The following is a 22,195-nucleotide window of genomic DNA, read 5'->3' as shown; positions in this document are numbered from 1 at the left end:
CCTTAATCCTGATATGGGTGCCATCTATTGCACCAACAACGTTTTTAAATGCAGGGGTTCTTGATTGTTCAACAAAACCTTGTCCCACTGCCTGCAGCTCTTCTGCTCGTGGAAAGAAGACAACGTTCTTTAGTTTGGACCAAATGTTTTGTGCCACTTTGTGGATTATGCGGTGGACTGTTGCTTTTGGCACATTGAAAACATTGGACACTACCCGATATGATAGTTCATGAGCTAGCCAGTAAACATAGATAAGAGTTTCCAGTTGTCTTTGCAAGAGCCTATGTAAAGCATTCATAGCTCTTCTGCTCAGGCGAAAATCCTGCGTCAGCTCAAGCTCCTCGTCAAGCCACTGTCACGGAATGTGTGCGGAGAACCCAATTGCAGGACAGCGATGACGGGGTTAACAAAAACACTTTATTTGGACATAAAACAGAAACAATAAACCCACGAGGGGGAAAAGGCGGACACGGTAACAGAACAAGAACTCAAAACAAAACACTTCCCAAGGGGGGGCAAAAATAAACTAATAAACAAAACAGTGACACAACGTCTTAAACCAAAAAAACACAGCAGGGAAAAACCACAAGAAACTTACAGATTACGGACAATCACGGACAGGGCAAGGAACGGGAGCACAAGCACAAGGTAACGGTAAAACGATACAAACACGGTACAACGTACATACATAGCACAATCCACGAGCACAAGACAAAGAAACAAGAGGTTATTTAAAGGGAAGACAAACGAGGGATAACGACACGGGGCAGGTGTGGGTAATCAAACACTTAGGGAAGGATAACGAGGAAACGAGATGGCGGGAACAGAGACGAGACACTGGAAAAACACATGAGAGGTAAAAACCTAAACATCTCATGGCCTTCCCACATAAAACCCAAGGACTCTGCCCCGATCCCACCACACGACTAGAATTTCATAAACAAGACGGTGGGACCGTGACACTGGCGGCCTGCGGGCCAAATGCGGCCCGTCAATCATCTTTACCTAGCCCGCCTTAACATTTCAAATAAGTGGAGAGACTTTATAACGGTGTGCTTTAAATGCACGTCCTCTTTAGTCCAAGTCCAAAATGCTTCTACATTCAATGCGGAAGTAATTCCCGCGGCTCATAATGATTTACGTCTTATAAAGCGATTTGATCGGTCAGTCCAAGAAACTTAATGTTATTTACAACGTTACAATCAGCAATGCATTGCGCAGCCACGGGCTGCGATAGGTCGCGTAGCCTACTAAAACGTGTTTTGTGCCCTTGAAAGTAGGCTAACTGTAGGAAGGGTACACCACGTGAACGGTTGTCTCAGATAAGGGGGAAACGATGTTGTTTTTATTACTGCATTCATTATGTATACCGGCTATATTTACGAAAAACCACTGTTCATCTCCCCCCAGAACTCGCACACTATACAAAGGATCTGCCCTATAAATGCGTGGGGCACATGAATGCGATCGGTATTCACCCGAAGATGTGATAATAGCATTCAGTTTCTTGCACAGATCAATTGACTCGCTTTATAAAACGCTAATTTAACGTCACAAGGGGCAGGGATTACTTTTGTGTTGAATGTATTTGCGTGTTTTCCTTTTAATTCACTAAAATTCAAAATTACTTTTGAATTAACTTTAATTCAACCAAAATATCTTCTTGAAAAAACAATGCCACCCACATCTTGGATGTACTGGAGGACTGTGGGTGAGTAAATTAGTAGCAATTTTTGGGTAAAGTAAGGCATTAAGGAATATAAAATACAACTAAAAAGACAATATCCCTTTTAATTTAATATCATAAAAAGGCACAAATACTGGATCAAATATTTGTGTGCATTTTAATATATGGCCTATAAATAACAGCAACAAAAACAGTATAAAAGGAACAAAACGCAATAAATAACATAAATACAAAATAACAGAAGAAATGAGGATATGGTAAAAATCTGGCCTGCATCCTATTTATACTTTTGGAATCTGGCCCTCAAAGAAAAGTAGTTGAAGACCCGTGCTGTATGGGCTATTTGACAAGAGACGTTTTTTGGGGAATTAGGTTTAGATAAACCATACACATTATGTTCTGTATCAGAACATAGCAGTCAGGTATTTAGACAGAAAATAACTGCTTTAATTCTAATCTTTTAGATATTTATATGAGCTGATGACTGTTTATGTCATGGCTCTGCTTCCTTAGTCATGTTTTTCTTGGTCCTGTAGCAGAGCCATGGCAAAGTCTTTGGTTATGTGTGGAGAGAAACATATTATTGTCCTTTTGACAATAATATGCGTTCTCTCCAGTGTCCTGTCATTGGCCCCGCCCCTCTCGTTTCCTGTATTGTCTCCCTCTTGTGTCTTATGTTCTACACCTGCCCTTGCTCGTTATCCCTCGTTTGTCTTCCCTATTTAAACCCTTATGTTTCTTTGTCCTGTGTTCGGTCATTGTGTTTGGTGCGTGTGCTATGTGCTGTCTTGTTCTCGTCCAGCGTTAGTATTATTGCCTGTTCCTGTTGTATTGTGAGTCTAGTCAAGTAAGTCTTTTAGTGTTTAGTTATAGTTTGTCAAGTGTTTCTCAGTTTAGTCCAGTTTTAGTCAGTCTATGTTCTGTTTGAGTTGTTTCTTGTTTTCTTGATTTACCCCATCGTGGGTCTTTGTTTTGTGTTTATTTTCTGTTAAATAAAGCTTTCTGTTAACCCCTTCATCACCGCTGCCTGCAACTGGGTTCTTTCACCACGGTCGTGACAGTTTATAAGTACAGTATATGTTATAAAACATTTATGAAATTGTGCAGGGGCTGAAAGGTGAAAGAGGAGAACCTGGAAAACCTGGTGTTCATGTAAGTTTTGCTTGAACAGTCTAACACACTTCTGTCTTTTGTGGATAACTGTAACTTTTGTAAATTGAACCTACAGAACATCAGATTTTATATCTTAAATTAATTCAAGAAATCAAATAAGCTAAAAACATACCAGTCTAGTTTAATAATATGTGCATCAGGCCACACAAATGAACCACACAACCCAATAAATAAATAAATTGTAAGTAAAATAATCTTGCATCATTAAGTTTAATTTATTTGGTACAGTTTTATGAATTTAATGTATTTACGTATACAGTGGTAGTATTCCCTGGAATAAGCACAATATGTTATTGTACTATACAGTATATGTACAAGACAAATTTATTTACATGTAGTATGCAATACTAAGTTATTTTTATAATAAAAAATGACATAAAATATAAAGTATTTAAAATGAACAAATTATATATAAATTGTTGTAGTGCAATTAAAGGATTTCCTTTTATACCTAAAGATAAATGAAAAATGTGTTTTCGTTATGTGAAGTAATGTAAAGAAATGCATATATGAAGTCACCTGTGTGAGCTTAAAAAGTAATTAAGTAAGTAAGTAAGTAAGCTGTTTCTCTAGCTTATGTTTTATTTACTAACTTTAGTGTTCCTTGCGGTGTGTGGCTACACCTACTACAGATCTCTTGACTTTTTCAAGCAGTTCTAAAATATATCATGATCAGAAAACATTTTATTTATTTGCTTATGTTTCAAAATACAGTTGTCGAGTATTGTTATTTATATTGTAATAGGAATGTTTACATAATAACATAATAATAACCTAATTTCTATCTGTGTATTAATCATAGTGGCAAATGCTCTTTTTATAAACAGGGTTCAGGTGGGCCAGCAGGTCAGAAAGGCGAGGTGGGCTCATTTCTCATCTGAATATATGCGGTTGACATTAGCTGTGTTGGGAGTGTGTTAAGATGTGTTTGTGTGCATGTCAGAAAGGGACACCAGGAGAGGCTGGTCAGAGGGGTCAGATCGGCCACCAGGGGCTCCCAGGACAACCAGGTTCAATGGGGCCCTCTGGGCCCAGGGGTCAAAGTGGTGAAATCGGCCCCCCGGGAACACCTGGACCCGAGGGACGACCGGTATGTATTATATTTTAAGTCATACCTCATGCTGGTATACATGTGTTCCTGTAGCTCAGATGTAGACCATTGTGTTAGCAGTGCAAAGGTCATAGATTTGACTGGTAAAAACATGTATAGTATGAATCCACTGTCCGAGTTGCTTCAGATCAAATGTCTGCCATATGTGTAAATTTAAATGTATGTAACAAAATATTGATAGTATTTTCCACGCAGTAATATTTTATGGAAAGTTTCATTCTGAAAAGGAGCTTGTGTTTTTGCAGGGCAGAGTGCTGTCTGAACAACATATTCAACAGATTTGCAGAGATGTCCTTCGCTGTAAGTACCTAAAATGAACATTTCATCTTTCTGTATTTCTCTTATGTATATTCATACATATATTTGATTCCAGCTGAGATTCCAGCACTTCTATTGAGTAGCCAACACAATCATAACAGAAGATGTGAGCACTGCTACACAAGGATGGGAGCCCCAGGGCAACCGGGGCCAGCAGGTCCTCAGGGTTCACGGGGATTCCCAGGTTTATCTGGTTCTAATGGGCTGCCGGGTCAGCGGGGTTTACCCGGGCGACCTGGTGTCTCTGGCATGAAAGGTACTGGTATTACACATCATCAGCTTAACTTTCTGACCGTTACACAACACACGACTGTAAAGGGGTTGTCTACACAAGCATTAAAGCTGCATATCATCTCCAAATATTCACAGAGCAGACCAACTAGGGGGAATAACGTCTTGGTTACGGATGTAACCTCGGTTCCCTGATGGAGGGAACGAGACGTTGTGTCGAACCGACAGAATGGGGTTTGTCTTGAGAACCTATCATCTTCTGAGTATTTAGAAAAGGCCAATGAAAATTGGCGAATGAAATTTGCATGCCGGGCTCCTCCCCGGATGTCCGGGTATAAGAGGGAAGCCGGCGTGCTCATTCATTCACCTTTGGTCTGAGGAGCCTAAAGCATCCTCCCCCGACCGCTGGGGTGGGCGGCCAGTGTTGTGGCATGAGGGACACAACGTCTCGTTCCCTCCATCAGGGAACCGAGGTTACATCCGTAACCAAGACGTTCCCTTTCTGTCGGTCTCTCGACGTTGTGTCGAACCGACAGAATGGGGTTCCTATGGAAAACGCCACAGCACTGAGCCGCGTCACAATCTCTGCGGAGCGACGTTGACTGGCCTGGGCGAGTCAGACGAACACGCTAGCGCGAAATTATGACCTTCCAGTGGAGAGGAAGGGGGACCCAGAGCTTTCCACAAAAAGTTGGGAAGCCCCCTAACGCCGGCCGTCACGGGCGGAGGCCTGATTCTCTAAATGGCGAGAAGCCGCCCGGCACCGTACGGGCCACTGGGTAAGCATTATTCCCCCCTGGGGGGGAAAAACGCTGCAGAGGCCACTACCTACCGTAGGGAGGAATTAGTGGAGACACCACATGGTCTCACCATCAGGGGAGAACTCATGGGAGGAATGTGCGGACTGCAGGAGTTAACCGCAAGGTGGGAGTCCACCTGGGGAGGTCATGGGTTGCCAAGGTGGGAACCATTCATGAGGATACATCAGACGGAACAGCCCACGGAGGGGGGGTTACCACGTCTGGAGCACTAGGTCCGGTTAGAGCTATGTGGGAGATAACTCAACTGTTCCCCGGCCTAAGGGGGCAGGGCTGCTCTGCCCAGCCTGTCCCCTGGAAGGGTGCTTAGTGATGGATGGAATGCCTGTTCTTTACCCGAGGGGAAAGAAGTGAGGCGGGATCGCCACTGCTCCCCCCGGAGGGGGAAGGGCTTCCGCAGGCGTACGCCCTACCGGCTGCCGGTCCCACACCTTGCCAGGATGCGGGCTGACACCGGTTCCGCGCGTAGGTATTAGAACCTCACGGAGTTGTTGGGCATAGCCCAACCCGCAGCTCTGCAGATGTCTGCCAGAGAGGCGCCCTGAGCCAGTGCCCATGAGGGGTGTGCCTCACTCCCAACGGGCAGGGGCGAATTGAGATCGGTATGCCCTAACGAGGGCATCCACGATCCAGTGCGCCAGCCTCTGTTTGGAGACAGCCCTCCCTTCTGCTGACCTCCGAAACAGACAAAGAGCTGCTCAGAGCTTCTGGGCTCTGCGTGCGGTCCAAGTAGAGGCGCCGTGCGCGTACTGGACACAACACGGATAGGTTGGGTCTTCCTCCCCGGTGGGGAGCGCCTGCAGGTTCACCACCTGGTCTCTCGGGAGAGTGGTGGGAACCTTGGGCACGTAGCCGGGGCGGGGTCTCAAGATAACGTGAGAATCCCGGCCCCGAGTTCTAGGCAATCTGTGGACACGGAGGGTGCTTGTAGATCCCCTACCCTCTTGGAGGTGAGCGCCATGCGGAAAGCCGTCTTTATCAAGACTGAGAAAGAGCGGCAACCCCGAGAGGCTCGAAGGGGGCGGGGCCTCTTGAGGCCCGCCACCTAGGTCGCAAGAGGGTACGGAGCGCGGGTAAGGTGGTCACCCTCTCGCGCCCCTTAGGAACCTAATGACCAGGTCGTGCTGTCCCAGAGGCTACCCAGCACTTGGGTCATGATGAGCGGCCGTAGCGGCTACATACATTCCCAGTGTGGAGGGGGAGAGGTTACTCCCCCGTCTCTCTTGAGGACGGGACAGCTCGTACCCGACCGAGCAACTCCGCGGGTCTTCTCGGCGAGAAGAGCACCAGGACGAGAAGAGGCGCCACCTATGGGCGTATAGCCGCCCAGTGGCCGAAGCCCTAGCCTGAGTGACGTCCCAACCGGACCGGGGGTGGGTCACTCAGGATCTCCTCGTCCCGTCCAGACATGGAGACCAGGTTTTGCCTGGGATGCCGTAACGTGCCCCTTCCCCTGGGGAAGCTGTTCGCCAGGGGGAGCGGCCAGGGGGGAGTTGTTGTCAGAGCCTCAGCTCCGAGAACCAAGTCCTGGTTAGGCCGAAGGGGCGTAACTAGTACCACTTGATGCTCCTCTTCCCTGGCCTTGCACAGAACCTGTGCAATGAGGCTCACTGGGGGGAAGCGTACTTCCGCTTGTCCCGCGGCCAGCTGTGCGCAAGGGCATCCGTGCCGAGGGTACCTCGGACAGGGAGTACCAAGCGGACCATGGGAGGAGTCCGGGGAGGCAACAGGACCACCTGTGCCTGGCCGAACTGCCCCCAAATGAGCCGGCTGCGCGGGGAGGGAGTCGCCACTCTCCGCGAGGCGTCGACTGACGAGAGAGCGCATCGGCTGTCTGGTTCAGGACGCCTGGGATGTGTGTGGCTCGCAGGGAGCTGATCACCTGCTGACTCCAGAGGAGGAGGCGTCGGGCGAGTCATGTTAGCTGCTGTGAGTGAAGAATACGCCACAGCAGCTGTGCTGTCCGACCGGACCAGCACGTGCTTCCCTGCACGAGAGGAAGTCCCTCAATGCAAGTAGCACAACCCACAACTCTAGGCAGTTGAATGCCAACGCAGGCGGGGGCCCGTCCACCGCCCCGACACTGCTTGCCCGTTGCACACGGCACCCCTTAGGGTGTGTCGGCAGAAAAGCGTGTGACCAACGCCTGCTGCCGGTGTGCCACGCTCTCCAAGGAACTTGACTCTGCCGCCAGTGTTGGAGCGGTCGTATATGCATCGACCCGAGGGTGGGCCACCCCCGCCGACGATGCCATGAATCCCAGGAGCCTCCTGTTACAGGGGGACCGCTGACTGTCTGATCTCAGGCAGTTCAACACTGACCGGGCGCGCTAGTCCTCGCGCCACCCCCTGGGGGTGAGCAGGGCCGCCCGTGAGGACAGAGTCGAGTTCCATACCGAGAAAGAGGATGCTCTGCACCGGGGAGAGCTTGCTCTTATCTCAGTTGACCTGTGGCCCCACCGATCTAGGTGCCGGAGCACCAGGTCCCTGTGTGTACACCACAGATCTCGAGAGTGTGCCCAAACTTGAGCCAGTCGTCGAGATAGTTAGTACCCGTACACCTCCTTCCCAACGGGGAAGGAGGGCGGCTTCCACGACCTTCGTAAAGACTCGTGGAGACAGGGACAGACCGAAGGGGAGGACCCTGTACTGATATGCCCGTCCCTCGAACGCGAACCGTCGGAACGGCCGAAGTCGAGGGAGGATCGAGACATGAAAATACGCGTCCTTCAGGTCGATTGCCATGAACCAGTCCTGATGCCTGACGGACGCCAGGATGCGTTTCTGCGTGACCATCCTGAAAGGCAGCTAGTGTAGGTGCCTGTTCAGAACACACATACCCAAGATAGGGCGCAACCCTCCGCCTTTCTTAGGGACAATGAAGTACGGGCTGTAAAACCCACTGAACACCTCGGCCGGTGGGACGGGCTCGATCACTCCCTTCACCAGAAGGGAGGCGACCTCCGCCCGAAGTACGGGGGCATCCCTGCCTCTGCCTAAGGTAAAAGGACGTCCCGGAACTTGGGCGGACGTGTAGCGACTGAATCGCGTAGCCGAGACGGATCGTCTTCCTCAGCCCGCCTGACAGTCTGGGGGCTCCCAGAACTGTGAAAGGGGACTAGAGGTTGATCTGCTTCATCGCCCCCGCGGAGGGTGTTTCGATGGCTAGCAGTACGGATTCCTTGCCAGGGGAGGCCCCCCGGGGAAGGAGATCGGCTCTGCCATATTTCCTGCCTGGCGACTGCGCAGCTCAACGCACTGTCTGACTGAGAGTGCTGAGGGCTGGTGTTTATACTCGACATTGCGCTTTGCCATGACGCAACGTCGAGTTTGCCGTTCACCGTCGTGCAGAGGGTGAGAGCGGCTGAGGTAACCCAGAGAGAGAGGAAACTCTCCTTTTTGAGAGTAAGTGGGCGCTAGCCCCCGGAGGGGGCCAGCAGATGGAGGGACGGGGCAGGAACCGTCCCTATCCGACCTACCAGCGCTGTGGCTGGGGTCGGGCCCAATGGTAGTCTCGATCCCCCTGAGGTGATCCCATGACAGCCGCTGCCCGCGGCTGCTGATGGGGCGATGGTCTCCTCTTCGCTGTCTCCTCCAGGTCACTGGAGGTCGTTGAAGAGGACAAGGGCTGCTGGGAAGCAGACAGTGCACGGGACTCGACGGCCGAGGCGGCCGAGTTGCGGCACGGAGGACTGCTTTAAACTGTCGAGAACCCTCCACAGTAACACCAACCAGCCCCCCCTTGCGAGACGGGTACGTCGAGAAAGCGGACCTTCTCAGCGTTACTCATCTGCGCAAGTATCGGCCAGAGGAGTTCCTCATGGACCACAAGTGTGGACATCGTCCGACCCAGGGCCCCCGTGTTCACCTTGGTCGCCCGTAGAGCGAGGTCGGTGACGGCGCGGAGTTCCTGCATAAGCGCTGGGTAGGTCTTACCCTCGTGGAGCTCTCTCAATGCCCTGGCCTGGCAGGAGCCATAGCGTGGAGAGAGGAGGCAGCCTGGTCCGCCGCAATGTAAGCTCTCGACACCAGAGATGCCGAGACACCACATGCTTTGGACGGGAGTCTAGGTCGAACCCCCCCACCTGGGGACACCGACGCATCCTCCAGCTGTCTCAACCTCGAGGGAAGAGAGGGTGACAGAACTTTGTTTGATGTGAAACGTGCCGGAAGGGGCGTTCCAGGTCTTGCAAAGTTCCTCATGCACTTCCGGTAAACACGGCACTGGGGGCGGGCGCGGCTTGGAGCCGCGCTCAAACCCGAGGCGCCATGTAGCCAGCCGCGAACGCCGGGAGAGGCAGTGCGGGCACTGCAACCCAACACTCACGGCGGCCCGGGAAAGCATGGCCGACATCTCGACATCCGCTTTTTCCTGGGCTCGACCCCCCGAGGGAGGGAGCCCGAAGAATCGTCGGAGTCGGATGGCAGTACGTCACCCCCCGATGCTGCAAGAGACCTCTCATCATCACGCATCGTGTCCGAATACGTGATTGAGGAATAAGACGGCGGACCGTCTTTTTTGGGGAACGGTCAGACGAGCGAAACGAGGTGTGAACGGTCCGTGAGCCGTGGCTGGCGGATTATCGCTCACAGTAATCCTCATCTCACCCTCGCTGCTTGCCATAGCGGACGGCAGGGCCGTAGTCCTGCCGCCACGGAACGGGGAGCAAACGAGGTGGTGGCTGAGTCCCGTGGGAACACAGCCACCTGTGACGCAACGTCTGAATCGTCACCGCCCGCAGTGCGGGCAGGACGTATCCACAACGTCTGCCCCAGCGTACTGGAAGCAGGCATTGTGTCCGTCCCCCTCCTCGATGAGTGTGTTGCACCCATGAGAACAGCGGGACAAGCCACGCTGGAGAAATTTGCTCTTTTAGAAAAGGAAATTTGCTCGAACACCTCCGGAACTGCCGAGACGCCCAGGGGAGAGTCACTGCAGGAAGGGACCGTCCGCTGTCCACGTCGTAGATTCCAGCAGAAAGAATGATCACCCAGATCGTAGAGAAGCTCACCAGATGCGTAGGCTCTGAAGAACAAAAGGTGAATGAATGAGCACGCCGGCTTCCCTCTTATACCCGGACATCCGGAGAGGAGCCCGGCATGCAAATTTCATTCGCCAATTTTCATTGGCCTTTTCTAAATACTCAGAAGATGATAGGTTCTCAAGACAAACCCCATTCTGTCGGTTCGACACAACGTCGAGAGACCGACAGAAAGGGAACTATGTATCCCAATTATTATATGAAATGTACACATATTCGGTATATTACTTTTGGTATTACTACACATACAAAAACGTGTAGTTATTAACAAAACATTTTAATTATTAGACCAAAGATATCAAGACCTGGCGTTAATGTAATGGTCTGGAAGGATTTAACTATTTAAAGCGGACATAACACACAGTTTCTGCCAATCTCATGTTAACCTTGAGTACCTGTAGAGTAGTATTGCATGCTTTAAGAGCCTTTAGTTTTATCAGCTTGTAAAAACAAATACAGCTGTATGATTCTTTCCAAAAACAGTCAAGCTCCTAGAGATGTGCAGTAGGTGGGGCTAAAGCACAAGCACACAGTACATCATCGCATTATTCTCGCATAACTGTTGATTCACTGTATGTTTGTGTAGTTTACATTATGCATTAGCACTTTCAAATGATCTGCAAATCCAGCGTTGCCTTCTTTAAAACATTCGTCACCGAATTGCTGTCAACAAACAAACACACTTGCACAGCTGAACTTCTGTAACCCGAACAAAGCACATTGTTGGGTGTGCTCTTTCTCTCGCTCTCGTTCAGGGGTGTGTTTCCCGAACAACTACATAACTTGCTGGTTAACCACCATAGTACGATGCATCGTTTGAGAAACTAACTAGCTACTCACGACTGTTTCCCGAAAACAGTAACTTTGTCGCTCATCTGTCATTTTATATATCAACAATATAGTTAATGACGTCACAGAGGTGGTGGAGTAATACCGTCTTCTAATTAATCTGTTCAGAACAATTTAATGTCACATTACTGCTGTAAAGAATGTACGCTGCATCTGAAAACTATTTTTGTTATCGTTTTTTTGCTCTCTGTTGTTTTATTTCATTTATTCATTTGGCAGACGCTTTTATCCAAAGTTGCCAATTTCACAATATTTAATTAATTTATAAGTTTCCTCATATTTCACTCTGCCCAGGGATTCCCCAGGGTCCTAGAACATGTAGGCTCAGGCTCAGGTGCGTGTGCACTTCTATTTTCTTGACAAGAAATTGAATTTGTATATATTTAGAATGATGGATATAGAAATGCACTGCATGTTGCTTGCTTACTTTGCTCAAAAGTATGATGCATGTAAATCTACATGTCATAATATCAAGGAACATGCATCTAACCACAGCTCTAGACCTGTAGTTCCAACCACACAATTTTGCGATGCTGCTTGCGAATAATCATTGGAACAATGGTTTCGGAAAACACTTAAATCCTTCAACTATGCTGGAACGACGGAACTTGCGACCATAGTTGGCAAACAATGCTTTTGGGAAACGCACCCCTGGTTGATGTGTACTCGTGCGCTGTTCTGGGAGAATTGCCTATAAAAGAAATAAGGCAACTTTGTTATGTAATGAAGAACCATGTTTGAAAAGCTGAAGGTGCGAATTCGGCACAGAAGTACTACATTCTCAGTTTTTTATCACTTTGACCATGCTTAGATGATAAATCATGCTAAAATCTTTAACAGTGTAAACAACTAAGAAAGCATGAAATAGCATTAGACAGCACCTATGAAGTAGAATGATTTAGTGGACGTTGCAGTGCAGCATGTCAAAACAGACATGGGACAACTAAAATCACATCACATTGGGCACTTCCAGTATAAACAGCTTATCTGACAATAATGAGAGCAATCTAAACTGGCCGTTGAAGCAATAGGCATTTGTATGTGGTGTATGGTTTCAAACTGTATTTGAGAATAGAGTAACTACTTTTAAATAGACTATATACAACTATAAATGATAAAGAATTCTTTATTGAAGTACTAAAACATTTTTTCTGGCTTTTTAGGTGATCCAGGGGAAAATGGTGAAAAGGGAAAACCAGGACGGTCAGAGATTGGTGATCCAGGTCTCCCAGGTCCACCAGGTGAGGAAATTCTTTTAACAGGTTATGCATTGGCCAGTTAACCAAAATGGGAAAAGCATAGGTAATCTTTCATAAAACAAATATAGTAATAATATCCTTTTGGTCTCATCATGTAAAAAACAAGCAATTGCTGTCTTTGTTTAGAATCTCCTACATTCTTTACAAAGCCTGCATGGTATTACAAAATTGGCTGAAATGTGCCGTTCAACCTTTGTCACGAACGGGTGTAGAGTGGAGGAAGAACCCAGATGCAGGCAGCGGTAAAGAGTTAACAAAACAAGACTTTAATATATAAAACAAAAAACCCACGATGGGGTGTAAAACAAAACCGGAACTACATACACAGAAACAAAACAAGAAATCAAAACAAAACACTTCCCACGAGGGGCAAGAAACGGAACTAAATCTAAAACAGTACACGAGGTAAAAGCAAAAAGGCAAACGGGAAACACTCACAGATCTAACAGACACCAGGGTAAGTACGGGAACGATGAATGGGCATACAAGCACGAAGAACATAAGGTAAGCACTAGATACACGTACACGGTACATACACAGTACAATACACGAGCAGAGGACAAAGAAACATGAGGGCATTTATAGGTATGACAAACGAAGGATAATGAGCGAGGGCAGGTGGGAAACATTAGACACGGAAGGAAAGCAATACATGAAACGAGAAGGGCGGGACCAATGACAAGACACTGGAGAGAACGCATATTATGTTAAGATAGACAATAATATGATTCTCTCCACATAAAACCTAAGGGCTCTGTCCCGATCCTGCCACATGACTAGAAATTCATAAACAAGAAGGTAGGACCGTGACAGAGCCCCCCCCCTATTGAACACCTCCAGGTGTTCACCAAGGGGTTGACTAACAGGACATGATAGACTGCAACAAGGACAAGACCCAAACAGACATGGCAAACAAGACAAGGGGCAGACAAGCAATAATAACAACAGGGTTGGGGTGGGACAACAAGAAAAATACACATGGGAGGGGGAGTGGGGAAACAACAAAGTTCATGGGGGGAATAATTTTAGTCCCCGGCCGCGCTCGAGGGCGCGGAGTCCTGGGGGACTTTGTGGGGGAAGTCCTGGGAGGGACCGCCGACCTGAGCGTCGGTGGAACAAGGCTGGGACCTGGCTGGAAGGCCGGCTGCTGCACCGGCTGTAAGGCCGGCTGCACCGGACTGGACGCCGGCTGCACCGGACTGGACGCCGGCTTGATCACCGGCTGGACACCGGCTGCACCGGCTGGGGAGAGGCCCACACTGCCCGCCGCTGCCTCTTTTTCTTCAGCCGAGCCACCCGCCTGGTGGTCGGCTGAAGGAAGGAGGTGAAGGGTACGGCTGGCTCGGGGTTGGAGGCCTCTGACGAGGAACCCCAGGATTCTCGCCTTCCCCGTTTGCCACCGAGGCTCGCTGGTGGTGGAGAGGAAGGTGTGGCGACGCCCACAACCACGATCTTCAGGGGAAGGCCCTCAGGGATCGCAACCAGCGGAGATGAGTAGGTGGGTTGAACTGAGACCCTGGACTCTGATCGATCCACGGCATACAGCCATATCGCATCAAAGTCCAGCGGTCTCAGCGACCTCATCTCCGCACGCGAGAGTGGCTCCCTGAGACTGGCGTTGAACAGCGTCACCAACTCCTCCTCCCCGAACACCGTCTCCTCTGCGACTTCGAGGAACCGGCCCGTGTAGTCATCTACGTCTCCGGTTCCCTGGCGAATGCCGCAGAGGAGACGAGCCTGGTGGGAGCGAACAGTGTCCATACTGCCTGATGGGTTCATTAGTGGCTCGTGTATTCTGTCACGAACGGGTGTGGAGTGGAGGAAGAACCCAGATGCAGGCAGCGGTAAAGAGTTAACAAAACAAGACTTTAATATATAAACAATAGACAATAATATGATTCTCTCCACATAAAACCTAAGGGCTCTGTGCCGATCCTGCCACATGACTAGAAATTCATAAACAAGAAGGTAGGACCGTGACAACCTTACTAAACTTTAGCTGCTTGATTTTTGATATGCAAAAGCTGACTTTTATTGTTTAATTTATGAAAGCAGGATAGGGAGAGTCCTAGGCAGAACAAAAAGCAATAGCAATATTATGTCAAGGACACCAGTGTTTAATGAGCAATTTAATTCATTATTAATAAGAATCTTAACTTAGTTTGTTCCAGTGAACAATACTTCATCCACCTGAATGTAGCATCGATGCATTCATAAAGATTTACTATTTACATCATAGCAAGACAACAGGCAGATATTTCTAAAATCGCTGGCAGAAAGTAAATTGTATTAAACAGAATTAAATTGCATATTTACGACATGAAATGTACCACAACCTTTTCTGCGAAGCTTAAATTGCGCTAAAAACACCTTTTTCGAGCGACCATATTGAGCATTGCATTCCTCCCCATTCCTTGTAAAGGCACTGCAGCATCTTGTCTATTATCTGTCTACCACAACCAGAATAATACCATACAGACCTGAAACATTTTTTCTTTTATTCCCACAAGTTATCTTTCACGTACTTAGTTGAGTTGAGTCTGGTCTCTCCCGAGGTTATTTCTCCACATTTATACTATATATATATATATACTGTATATAGGGGAGTTTTGATTCCTTGCCACTGGGAGACTGCTGGTTTTGCTTGGGGTCAGGGCCGGATTGGGGCATAGGTGACATAGGTGGTTGCCTAGGGCGCAAAATGACCGGGGGGCGCCAGACGCGAGGGTATTTTCAGAAGTTCGCCCTCTCGTGAATTGAACAATATGGGTAGAGTTTCCTGAAACCTTATCGCTACGTCATTCCCACTACTGGTGACGCTCACTGCAGGAGCTATGAGGAGAAGAATCATGTTAGCTCCCATCTCCTCTTGGCTGTCGCTCCAAAAAGTCGCTCCTCATTTGCATAAAGTTGAACATTTCTCAACTTTGTCGCGTCGCTAGACACGCCCCATCCAGTCGCCAACGGTTGCTACTTCTCGTGTCACCGGAAGTCACTAGCTCTCCATTGAAATGAATGGGATCATGTCGCTTTGTCGCTTGTAATGTGAACGGGGCATAACCGCTAACCCCTGCCAACTTGCAGTGACAAAGTCGCTTGTAATTTGAACACACATTAAGGTGTAACTTAAGAATGTATAGCATAATGCAATGTAAGTCGCTTTGGATAAAAGTGTCTGCCACATTCATAAATGTAATAAATGTAAGAATGAAGTAGAGTTAAGAAGGTTTCGGGAAACACCATGATTACAATAATGTGGACAAACTTTTTCAGACATTGCGGACATCAACCAAATAAACGTCTTGGTTACGGATGTAACCTCAGTTCCCAGTTCGTGGAGGGAAGGAGACGTTGTGTCGAGCCGACAGATGGGGTTTGACTTGAGAACCTATCATCTTCTGATTATTTTGAAAAGGCCAATGAAAATTGGCGAATGAAATTTGCAGCATTCATTCACCTCTTGGTCTGAGGAGCCTGACCAACCACTACGGTGGGCGGCCAGCGTTGTGGCAAGGAGGACACAACGTCTCGTTCCCTCCATCAGGGAACTGAGGTTACATACGTAACCAAGACGTTCCCTTTCTGTCGGTCTCTCGACGTTGTGTCAAGCCGACAGATGGGGTTCCTATGGAAAACACCACAGCGCTGCGCCGCGTCACAATTACCAGTGGAGCGACGTTGACTGGCCTGGGCGAGTCAGACGTGAGCGCTAGCGCGGAATTGTAACCGTCCAGTGGAGAGGGAGGGGGTCCCAGAGCTTTTTGGAAAAAGTTGGGAAGCCCCTGCCACCGGCCGTCACAGGCGGAGGCCTAGATTCTCTAACAGCGAGAAGACGCCAGGCACCGTAAGAGCCACTGGGTAAGCATTAATCCCCCCTGGGGGAAAAACGCTACAGAGAGCACTATCCTACCATAGGGAGGAATTAGTGCAGACACCACATGGTCTCACCAGCAGGGGAGAACTGATGGGAAAACGTGCGGACTGAAGGAGTTAACCGCAGGGTGGAAGTCCACCTAGGGAGGTCATGAGTTACCAAGGTGGGAACCATTCATGAGGATACATCAGATGGAACAGCCCACGGATGGGGGGTTACCACGTCTGGAGCACTAGGTCCGGTTAGAGCTATGTGGTAGAAAACTCAGCTGTTCCCCGGACTAAGGGGGCAGGGCTGCTCTGCCCAGCCTTCCCCCCAGGGAGGTGCTTAGTGATGGATGGAATGCCTGTTCTTTACCCAGTGGGGAAAGAAGGGAGGCGAAATAGCCGCTGCTCCCCCTAGAGGAAGGGGGAAGGGCTTTCGCAGGTGTACGCCCTACCGGATGCCGGCCCTATCTGTTGCCCTGGAAGACGCGGGCTGACACCGGTTCCACGCGTAGGTTGTAAAACCTCGCGAAGGTGATGGGCATAGCCCAACCCGCAGCTCTGCAGATGTCTGCCAGAGAGGCGCCCTGAGCCAGTGCCCACAAGGAGGCCACACCCCGGGTGGAGTGTGCCCTCACTCCCAACGGGCAGGCGCGATCTTGTGATCGATAGGCCATAACGATGGCCTCCACGATCCAGTGCGCCAGCCTCTGTTTGGAGACAGCCCTCCCCTTCTGCTGACCTCCAAAACAGACAAAGAGCTGCTCCGAGCTTCTGAAGCTCTGCGTGCGGTCCCAGTAGAGGTGCAGTGCGTGTACTGGACACAACACGGACGGGGTTGGGTCTTCCTCCCCAGTGGGGAGCACCTGCAAGTTCACCACCTGGTCCCGAAAGGGAGTGGTGAGAACCTTGGGCACATAGCCGGGCCGTGGTCTCAGGATCACATGAGAATCTCCAGGTCCGAATTCCAGGCAGTCCGTGGACACAGAGAATGCCTGTAAATCCCCCACCCTCTTGATGGAGGCGAGCACCACTAGACGGGCCATCTTTATCGAGAGGTGAGAAACAGCGGCCTCTCCCAGTGGCTCGGAGGGGGGCGTCAGGACCACATCCAGGTCCCAAGAGGGTACGGAGCGCGGGCGAGGTGGATTCAACCTTCTCGCGCCCCTAAGGAACCTAATGCCCAGGTTGTGCTGTCCCAGAGACTTGCCACCAACTGGTTCGTGATGTGCGGCTACTGCGGCAACATACACTTTCAGTGTGGAAGGGGAGAGGTTTCTCTCAAGTCTCTCCTGTAGGAAGGACAGCACATGCCTGATCGAGCATCTCTGTGGGTCCTCTCCGCGAGAGGCACACCAGGACGAGAAGAGGCGCCACTTAAAGGCGTATAACCGCCTAGTGGCAGGGGCCCTAGCCTGGGTGATGGTCTCCACCACAGCCGGGGGTAGCCCACTCAGGATCTCCTCGTCCCGTCCAGGGGCCAGACATGGAGGTTCCAGAGGTCTGGCCTGGGATGCCACAACGTGCCCTTCCCCTGTGAAAGAAGGTCCTCCATCAGGGGAATCGGCCAGGGGGAAGTTGTTGTCAGAAGCATCAGCTCTGAGAACCAAGTCCGGTTGGGCCAGTAAGGCGCAACTAGTACCATTTGATGCTCCTCTTCCCTGACCTTGCACAGGGTCTGTGCGATGAGGCTTACTGGGGGGAAGGTGTACTTCCGCTTGTCCCACGGCAAGCTGTGCGCAAGGGCATCCATGCCGAGGGGTGCCTCGGTCAGGGAGTACCAAAGCGGAAAATGGGTGGAGTCCGGGGAGGCAAACAGGTCCACCTGTGCCTGGCCGAACTGCTCCCAAATGAGCTGGACTGCGCGGGGATGGAGTCACCACTCCCCGGTTGGCGTCGACTGACGAGAGAGCGCATCTGCTGTCTGGTTCAGGACGCCCAGGATGTGTGTGGCTCGCAGGGAGCTGATCACCTGCTGACTCCAGAGGAGGAGGCGTCAGGCGAGTCGTGTTAGCCTCCGTGAGCTAATGCCACCCTGACGATTGTTATATGCCAGGGCAGCTGTGCTCTCCAACCGGACCAGCACGTGCCTGCCCTGCACGAGAGGTTGTAGCCTCCTCAATGCAAGTAGCACAGCCAACAACTCTAGGCAGTTGATATGCCAATGCAGGCGGGGGCCCGTCCATCGCCCCGACACTGCGTGCCCGTTGCACATGGCACCCCAATCCTGCAGGGAGGCATCCGTCGTCACTACGACGTGCCTTGACATCTGCCCTAGGGGGACCCCTGTCTGCAAAAAGCGGAAGATCAACGAAGATCCGCAGAAGATCATCAGATGCTTAGGCTCTGAAGACCAAAAGGTGAATGAATGATGCATGCCGTGTTCCTTTTATACCCGGATGTCCGGGGCGGAGTCCGGCATGCAAATTTCATTCGCCAATTTTCATTGGTCTTTTCAAAATAATCAGAAGATGATAGGTTCTCAAGTCAAACCCCATCTGTCGGCTCGACACAACGTCGAGAGACCAACAGAAAGGGAACTTAAACGTTTAATATGCGTGGACAACACATTTATCATTTTTAAAGCCCCCGAGAGCTTTGCGGAATTCTGAAAGGTTGGGAGTTTTTCATCTTGAAGCAGCATAGATGCGACTGGAAACATTTTTTTTATGAGCTTTATTATTCAAATAAAGTATTTTTTATCAGTTTAAAACAAAACAACATTATTTTCAAACAATGACAAGGTCATTAAAAATTTATAAGATTTTTTATGTTATCTACAGTTTTAATTGCTTTTTTACATTTTCAGATATGTTTATTTATTCATTTATTTATTTTGTATTGGGGTGGGGGGCGCAATCTAAAATCTTGCCTAGGGCACCAGTAGAGCCTGAGGCGACCCTGCTTGGGGTTAATAATAAACGAACATCTTAAACTTAACTTGTGCATTTAACTGTAACATATCGATTCTATTTGCATGTTATGGTATTATTGCAAATTGTTCTGGTATATTGAAATTTTAAGTTTTCCATTTTGTGCATTTAACTTTAACTTACCCATTTTTTGCATGTTATGGTATTATTGCAAATTGTTCTGGTATATTGTAATTTTGAGTTTCCAGTAGTGATAGTATTTAAAATAATATACGTCAATTGAAAAACGTGGTATTTATATGAGTTAAATTTCATTAATGCATGTTGCATAGAGCAAATCTCGAAATAATACCATGTATTTTAATCCCATGTACTGTCTTTATTTTATTTTGTTTACCTACTACTATTATTATTTTTTTAAAATGTATGTGAAGCTGCTTTGCAACAATAATGTTGTGAAAAGCGCTGTGTAAATAAAATAAAATTGATTTGACTTGACAACATTTTTTGTTCCAGGTCCATTGGGCCCGACAGGGGTCGGCAAGCCGGGTCACCCGGGAAAGCCAGGTTCCCCTGGTCACAATGGAGAAGAGGGACAGAAAGGTTACCCCGGCGAGCCCGGTCAACCAGGCGTTTGTCATCCATCGATGTGCTACAGTGCAATGTTGCGAAGAGATCCTTTCAGTAAAGGGCCAAACTATTGAAAGAGCTTGGATATGGTGCTGCTCAGTGAGCGAAAGTAACAGTAACAGCCAATCTCAGGATAACCATATTCGTCAAGAGTGTCTCTTACTCATGGACACATAAAGTACCTCTTAAAGTGTAAATAAGCCTTCTTTATACAACGCATGGTCCATGATTTAAAGGAACAGTTCACCCAAAAATTAAGATTCTGTCTTCATTTACTCACCCTTTGTTCCAAGTCTGTATACACTTCTTTGTTCTGATGAACACGGAGAAAGATATTTGGAAGAGTGCTTATAACCAATCAGTTCTTGTCCACTATTGACTACCATAGCAGGAAAAATGTATTTGTAAATTTATTTGTTATATTGAAAACAAAATGAGGAAGAATATAGGGAAAGCAAACAGTTCTATGGCACATTTGACTACCATTGTCATTTTTTCTACTATGGTAGTCAGTTGTAGCCAAGACCTGTTTGGTTACAAGCATTCTTCCAAATATCTTTCTGTGTGTTTATCGGAACAAAGAAATTTAAAGACATCTTGAGGTTGAGTAAATGATGACAAAAATTTTTTGGGGGTGAACTGTCCCTTTAATTCTGCCCTTAATTTGTTTTCATCTGTCATAAACTGATATGTGCCCTGATTTCTTCATGCTCTTTGTCATGAAAAGTGAAAAACATGTGAAAAGCATCCAGTGTAAGAAGCATTCCAGCACTGGCCGTGGAAATCACTTCAGCTTCACTCTAGCTCCCTCATGTGGCTCTCAACCATCAGCAGCCCGTCATCTCATTGTATTTATGATTCCAGATTTACTGTTTGTTTTTGGCTTTTTCAAAAAAGATTGTTGTTGTCAAACTTGTCTTTTGCAGCGTTAATGTAAACCATGAAGCTCAACGAGCATGCAAGCTTTAGATGTGAGGAGTTTTTGTCTGGAGTAATTTGTCTTGTGTCTAATGTTATTTCTGATGTATCTCAGAGTTTTTATCTCTGTCCTTTAGGTTTTACTCTGAGAAGTCCCAAACACTTTGACCAATGAATTTACAGGACTTTTTGATAGGGCAATTTATAGCCAGTGAAATATTTTAGAGCTGACTGCAAGTAGAAATATTCAAGTAAATTTCCATATTTCCACATTTAATGTTTTCTAAGCACTTCTATTTCGCGAATTAAAACTGCAGGTATTTTCATGACTGTACGGTATCCCTGTAACTACACAATGGATTTCAAAGGGGAGCGTAATAAAGTGTAGATATTTCACATAATTAGTAATGTAAACTGGATGTGTTTTTATCAATAAATGACGTTTTAAAACTACACAGTAAAACTAGTTATTGAAAAGAGAACAATTCTGAAAACTTAATTTTCGTCCATTTGTCAAAGAGTGTGTCACATACATTGTAATAAAACACACCTTCCTATAAATGTATACTTTTTGTTGTTATTTATAAGAACTGTTACAGCAGTTACAACAATTCCTGTGAGAGTGCTTATTTTTGAAGTAATGCTTTTTTGTTTTAATTGTTTAAATGTGATTGAATGACTTTTGATAATAGTAATTAAATTTTTTTATTAAATGTTGATTGTTGTTTCATAATTTTTCCTTATGTGTGATAATGGGGAATATTTCCATTGCATCTAAAATTCCCCACCATGGAACTTGACCCAGTGATGTTGGAAATTAATTGGAAATGCCAAAATAAGTTCATACAATGAAAGCCAGTGGGATCCAATGTTGTTTGGTTATCAACTATCTTCCAAATATCTTTAGTGTTCTGCAGAAGGCTATAAGCCATACAGATTTGGAATGAATTACATTAGCATGAGTAATTGAAAATTTATTTTGAGTGAAATGTATCATTATTTATATGATTAAACACTGAAACACAATTCTGATGCTGCTCAACATATTCATAACTTCAAATAGAAATAAACAATCCTATACATAAATCTTGACAAGGTAGTTCATGTTATTGATGTTGAGAGGTTAATGATAAACTAAACATGCTCAAAATAGTAAAAATAACAGTGGCGTTAATATTCAGCATTGCATCTTTAATATATTTAAACGGAAATTATAGCGAAAGCCATTGATGCTCATCTGCAATGACTAAAATCTGAGAGCTGGTTATAGATGTCGCTGTTACTCTTTTACAAACTCTTCATATTCAATATGAGACTTGTGCGTTCATCCAGAACAACCTGAAATGTTTCACTTTTATTAAAATTGTAATTATGTTAGGTAGATTTGATCATATACATGCCTACACACACACACGCACACGCACGCACA

At 47.5% G+C, this 22,195-nt stretch overlaps 1 protein-coding gene across 1 annotated transcript in view; it reads left to right on the top strand.

The window, feature by feature from the left end:
- Nucleotides 1-21,460, top strand: part of col21a1 (collagen, type XXI, alpha 1) — a 109,479-nt gene extending 88,019 nt beyond the window's left edge. Inside the window, exons 24-30 of the mRNA XM_057341810.1 lie at nt 2,795-2,839; nt 3,688-3,720; nt 3,804-3,950; nt 4,217-4,271; nt 4,345-4,545; nt 12,392-12,469; nt 19,735-21,460. Of these exons, the coding sequence (XP_057197793.1) occupies nt 2,795-2,839; nt 3,688-3,720; nt 3,804-3,950; nt 4,217-4,271; nt 4,345-4,545; nt 12,392-12,469; nt 19,735-19,922 (747 nt within the window). The 3' untranslated portion in view covers nt 19,923-21,460. The remainder of the gene's footprint in view (nt 1-2,794; nt 2,840-3,687; nt 3,721-3,803; nt 3,951-4,216; nt 4,272-4,344; nt 4,546-12,391; nt 12,470-19,734) is intronic.
- Nucleotides 21,461-22,195: the final 735 nt, after the last annotated feature.

This window comes from Triplophysa rosa, linkage group LG9 (assembly GCF_024868665.1).
Source record: "Triplophysa rosa linkage group LG9, Trosa_1v2, whole genome shotgun sequence".
Lineage (NCBI taxonomy): Eukaryota > Metazoa > Chordata > Actinopteri > Cypriniformes > Nemacheilidae > Triplophysa > Triplophysa rosa.
Note: the sequence above shows the minus strand (reverse complement) of the source record. Positions and strands in the feature narration are given on the sequence as shown.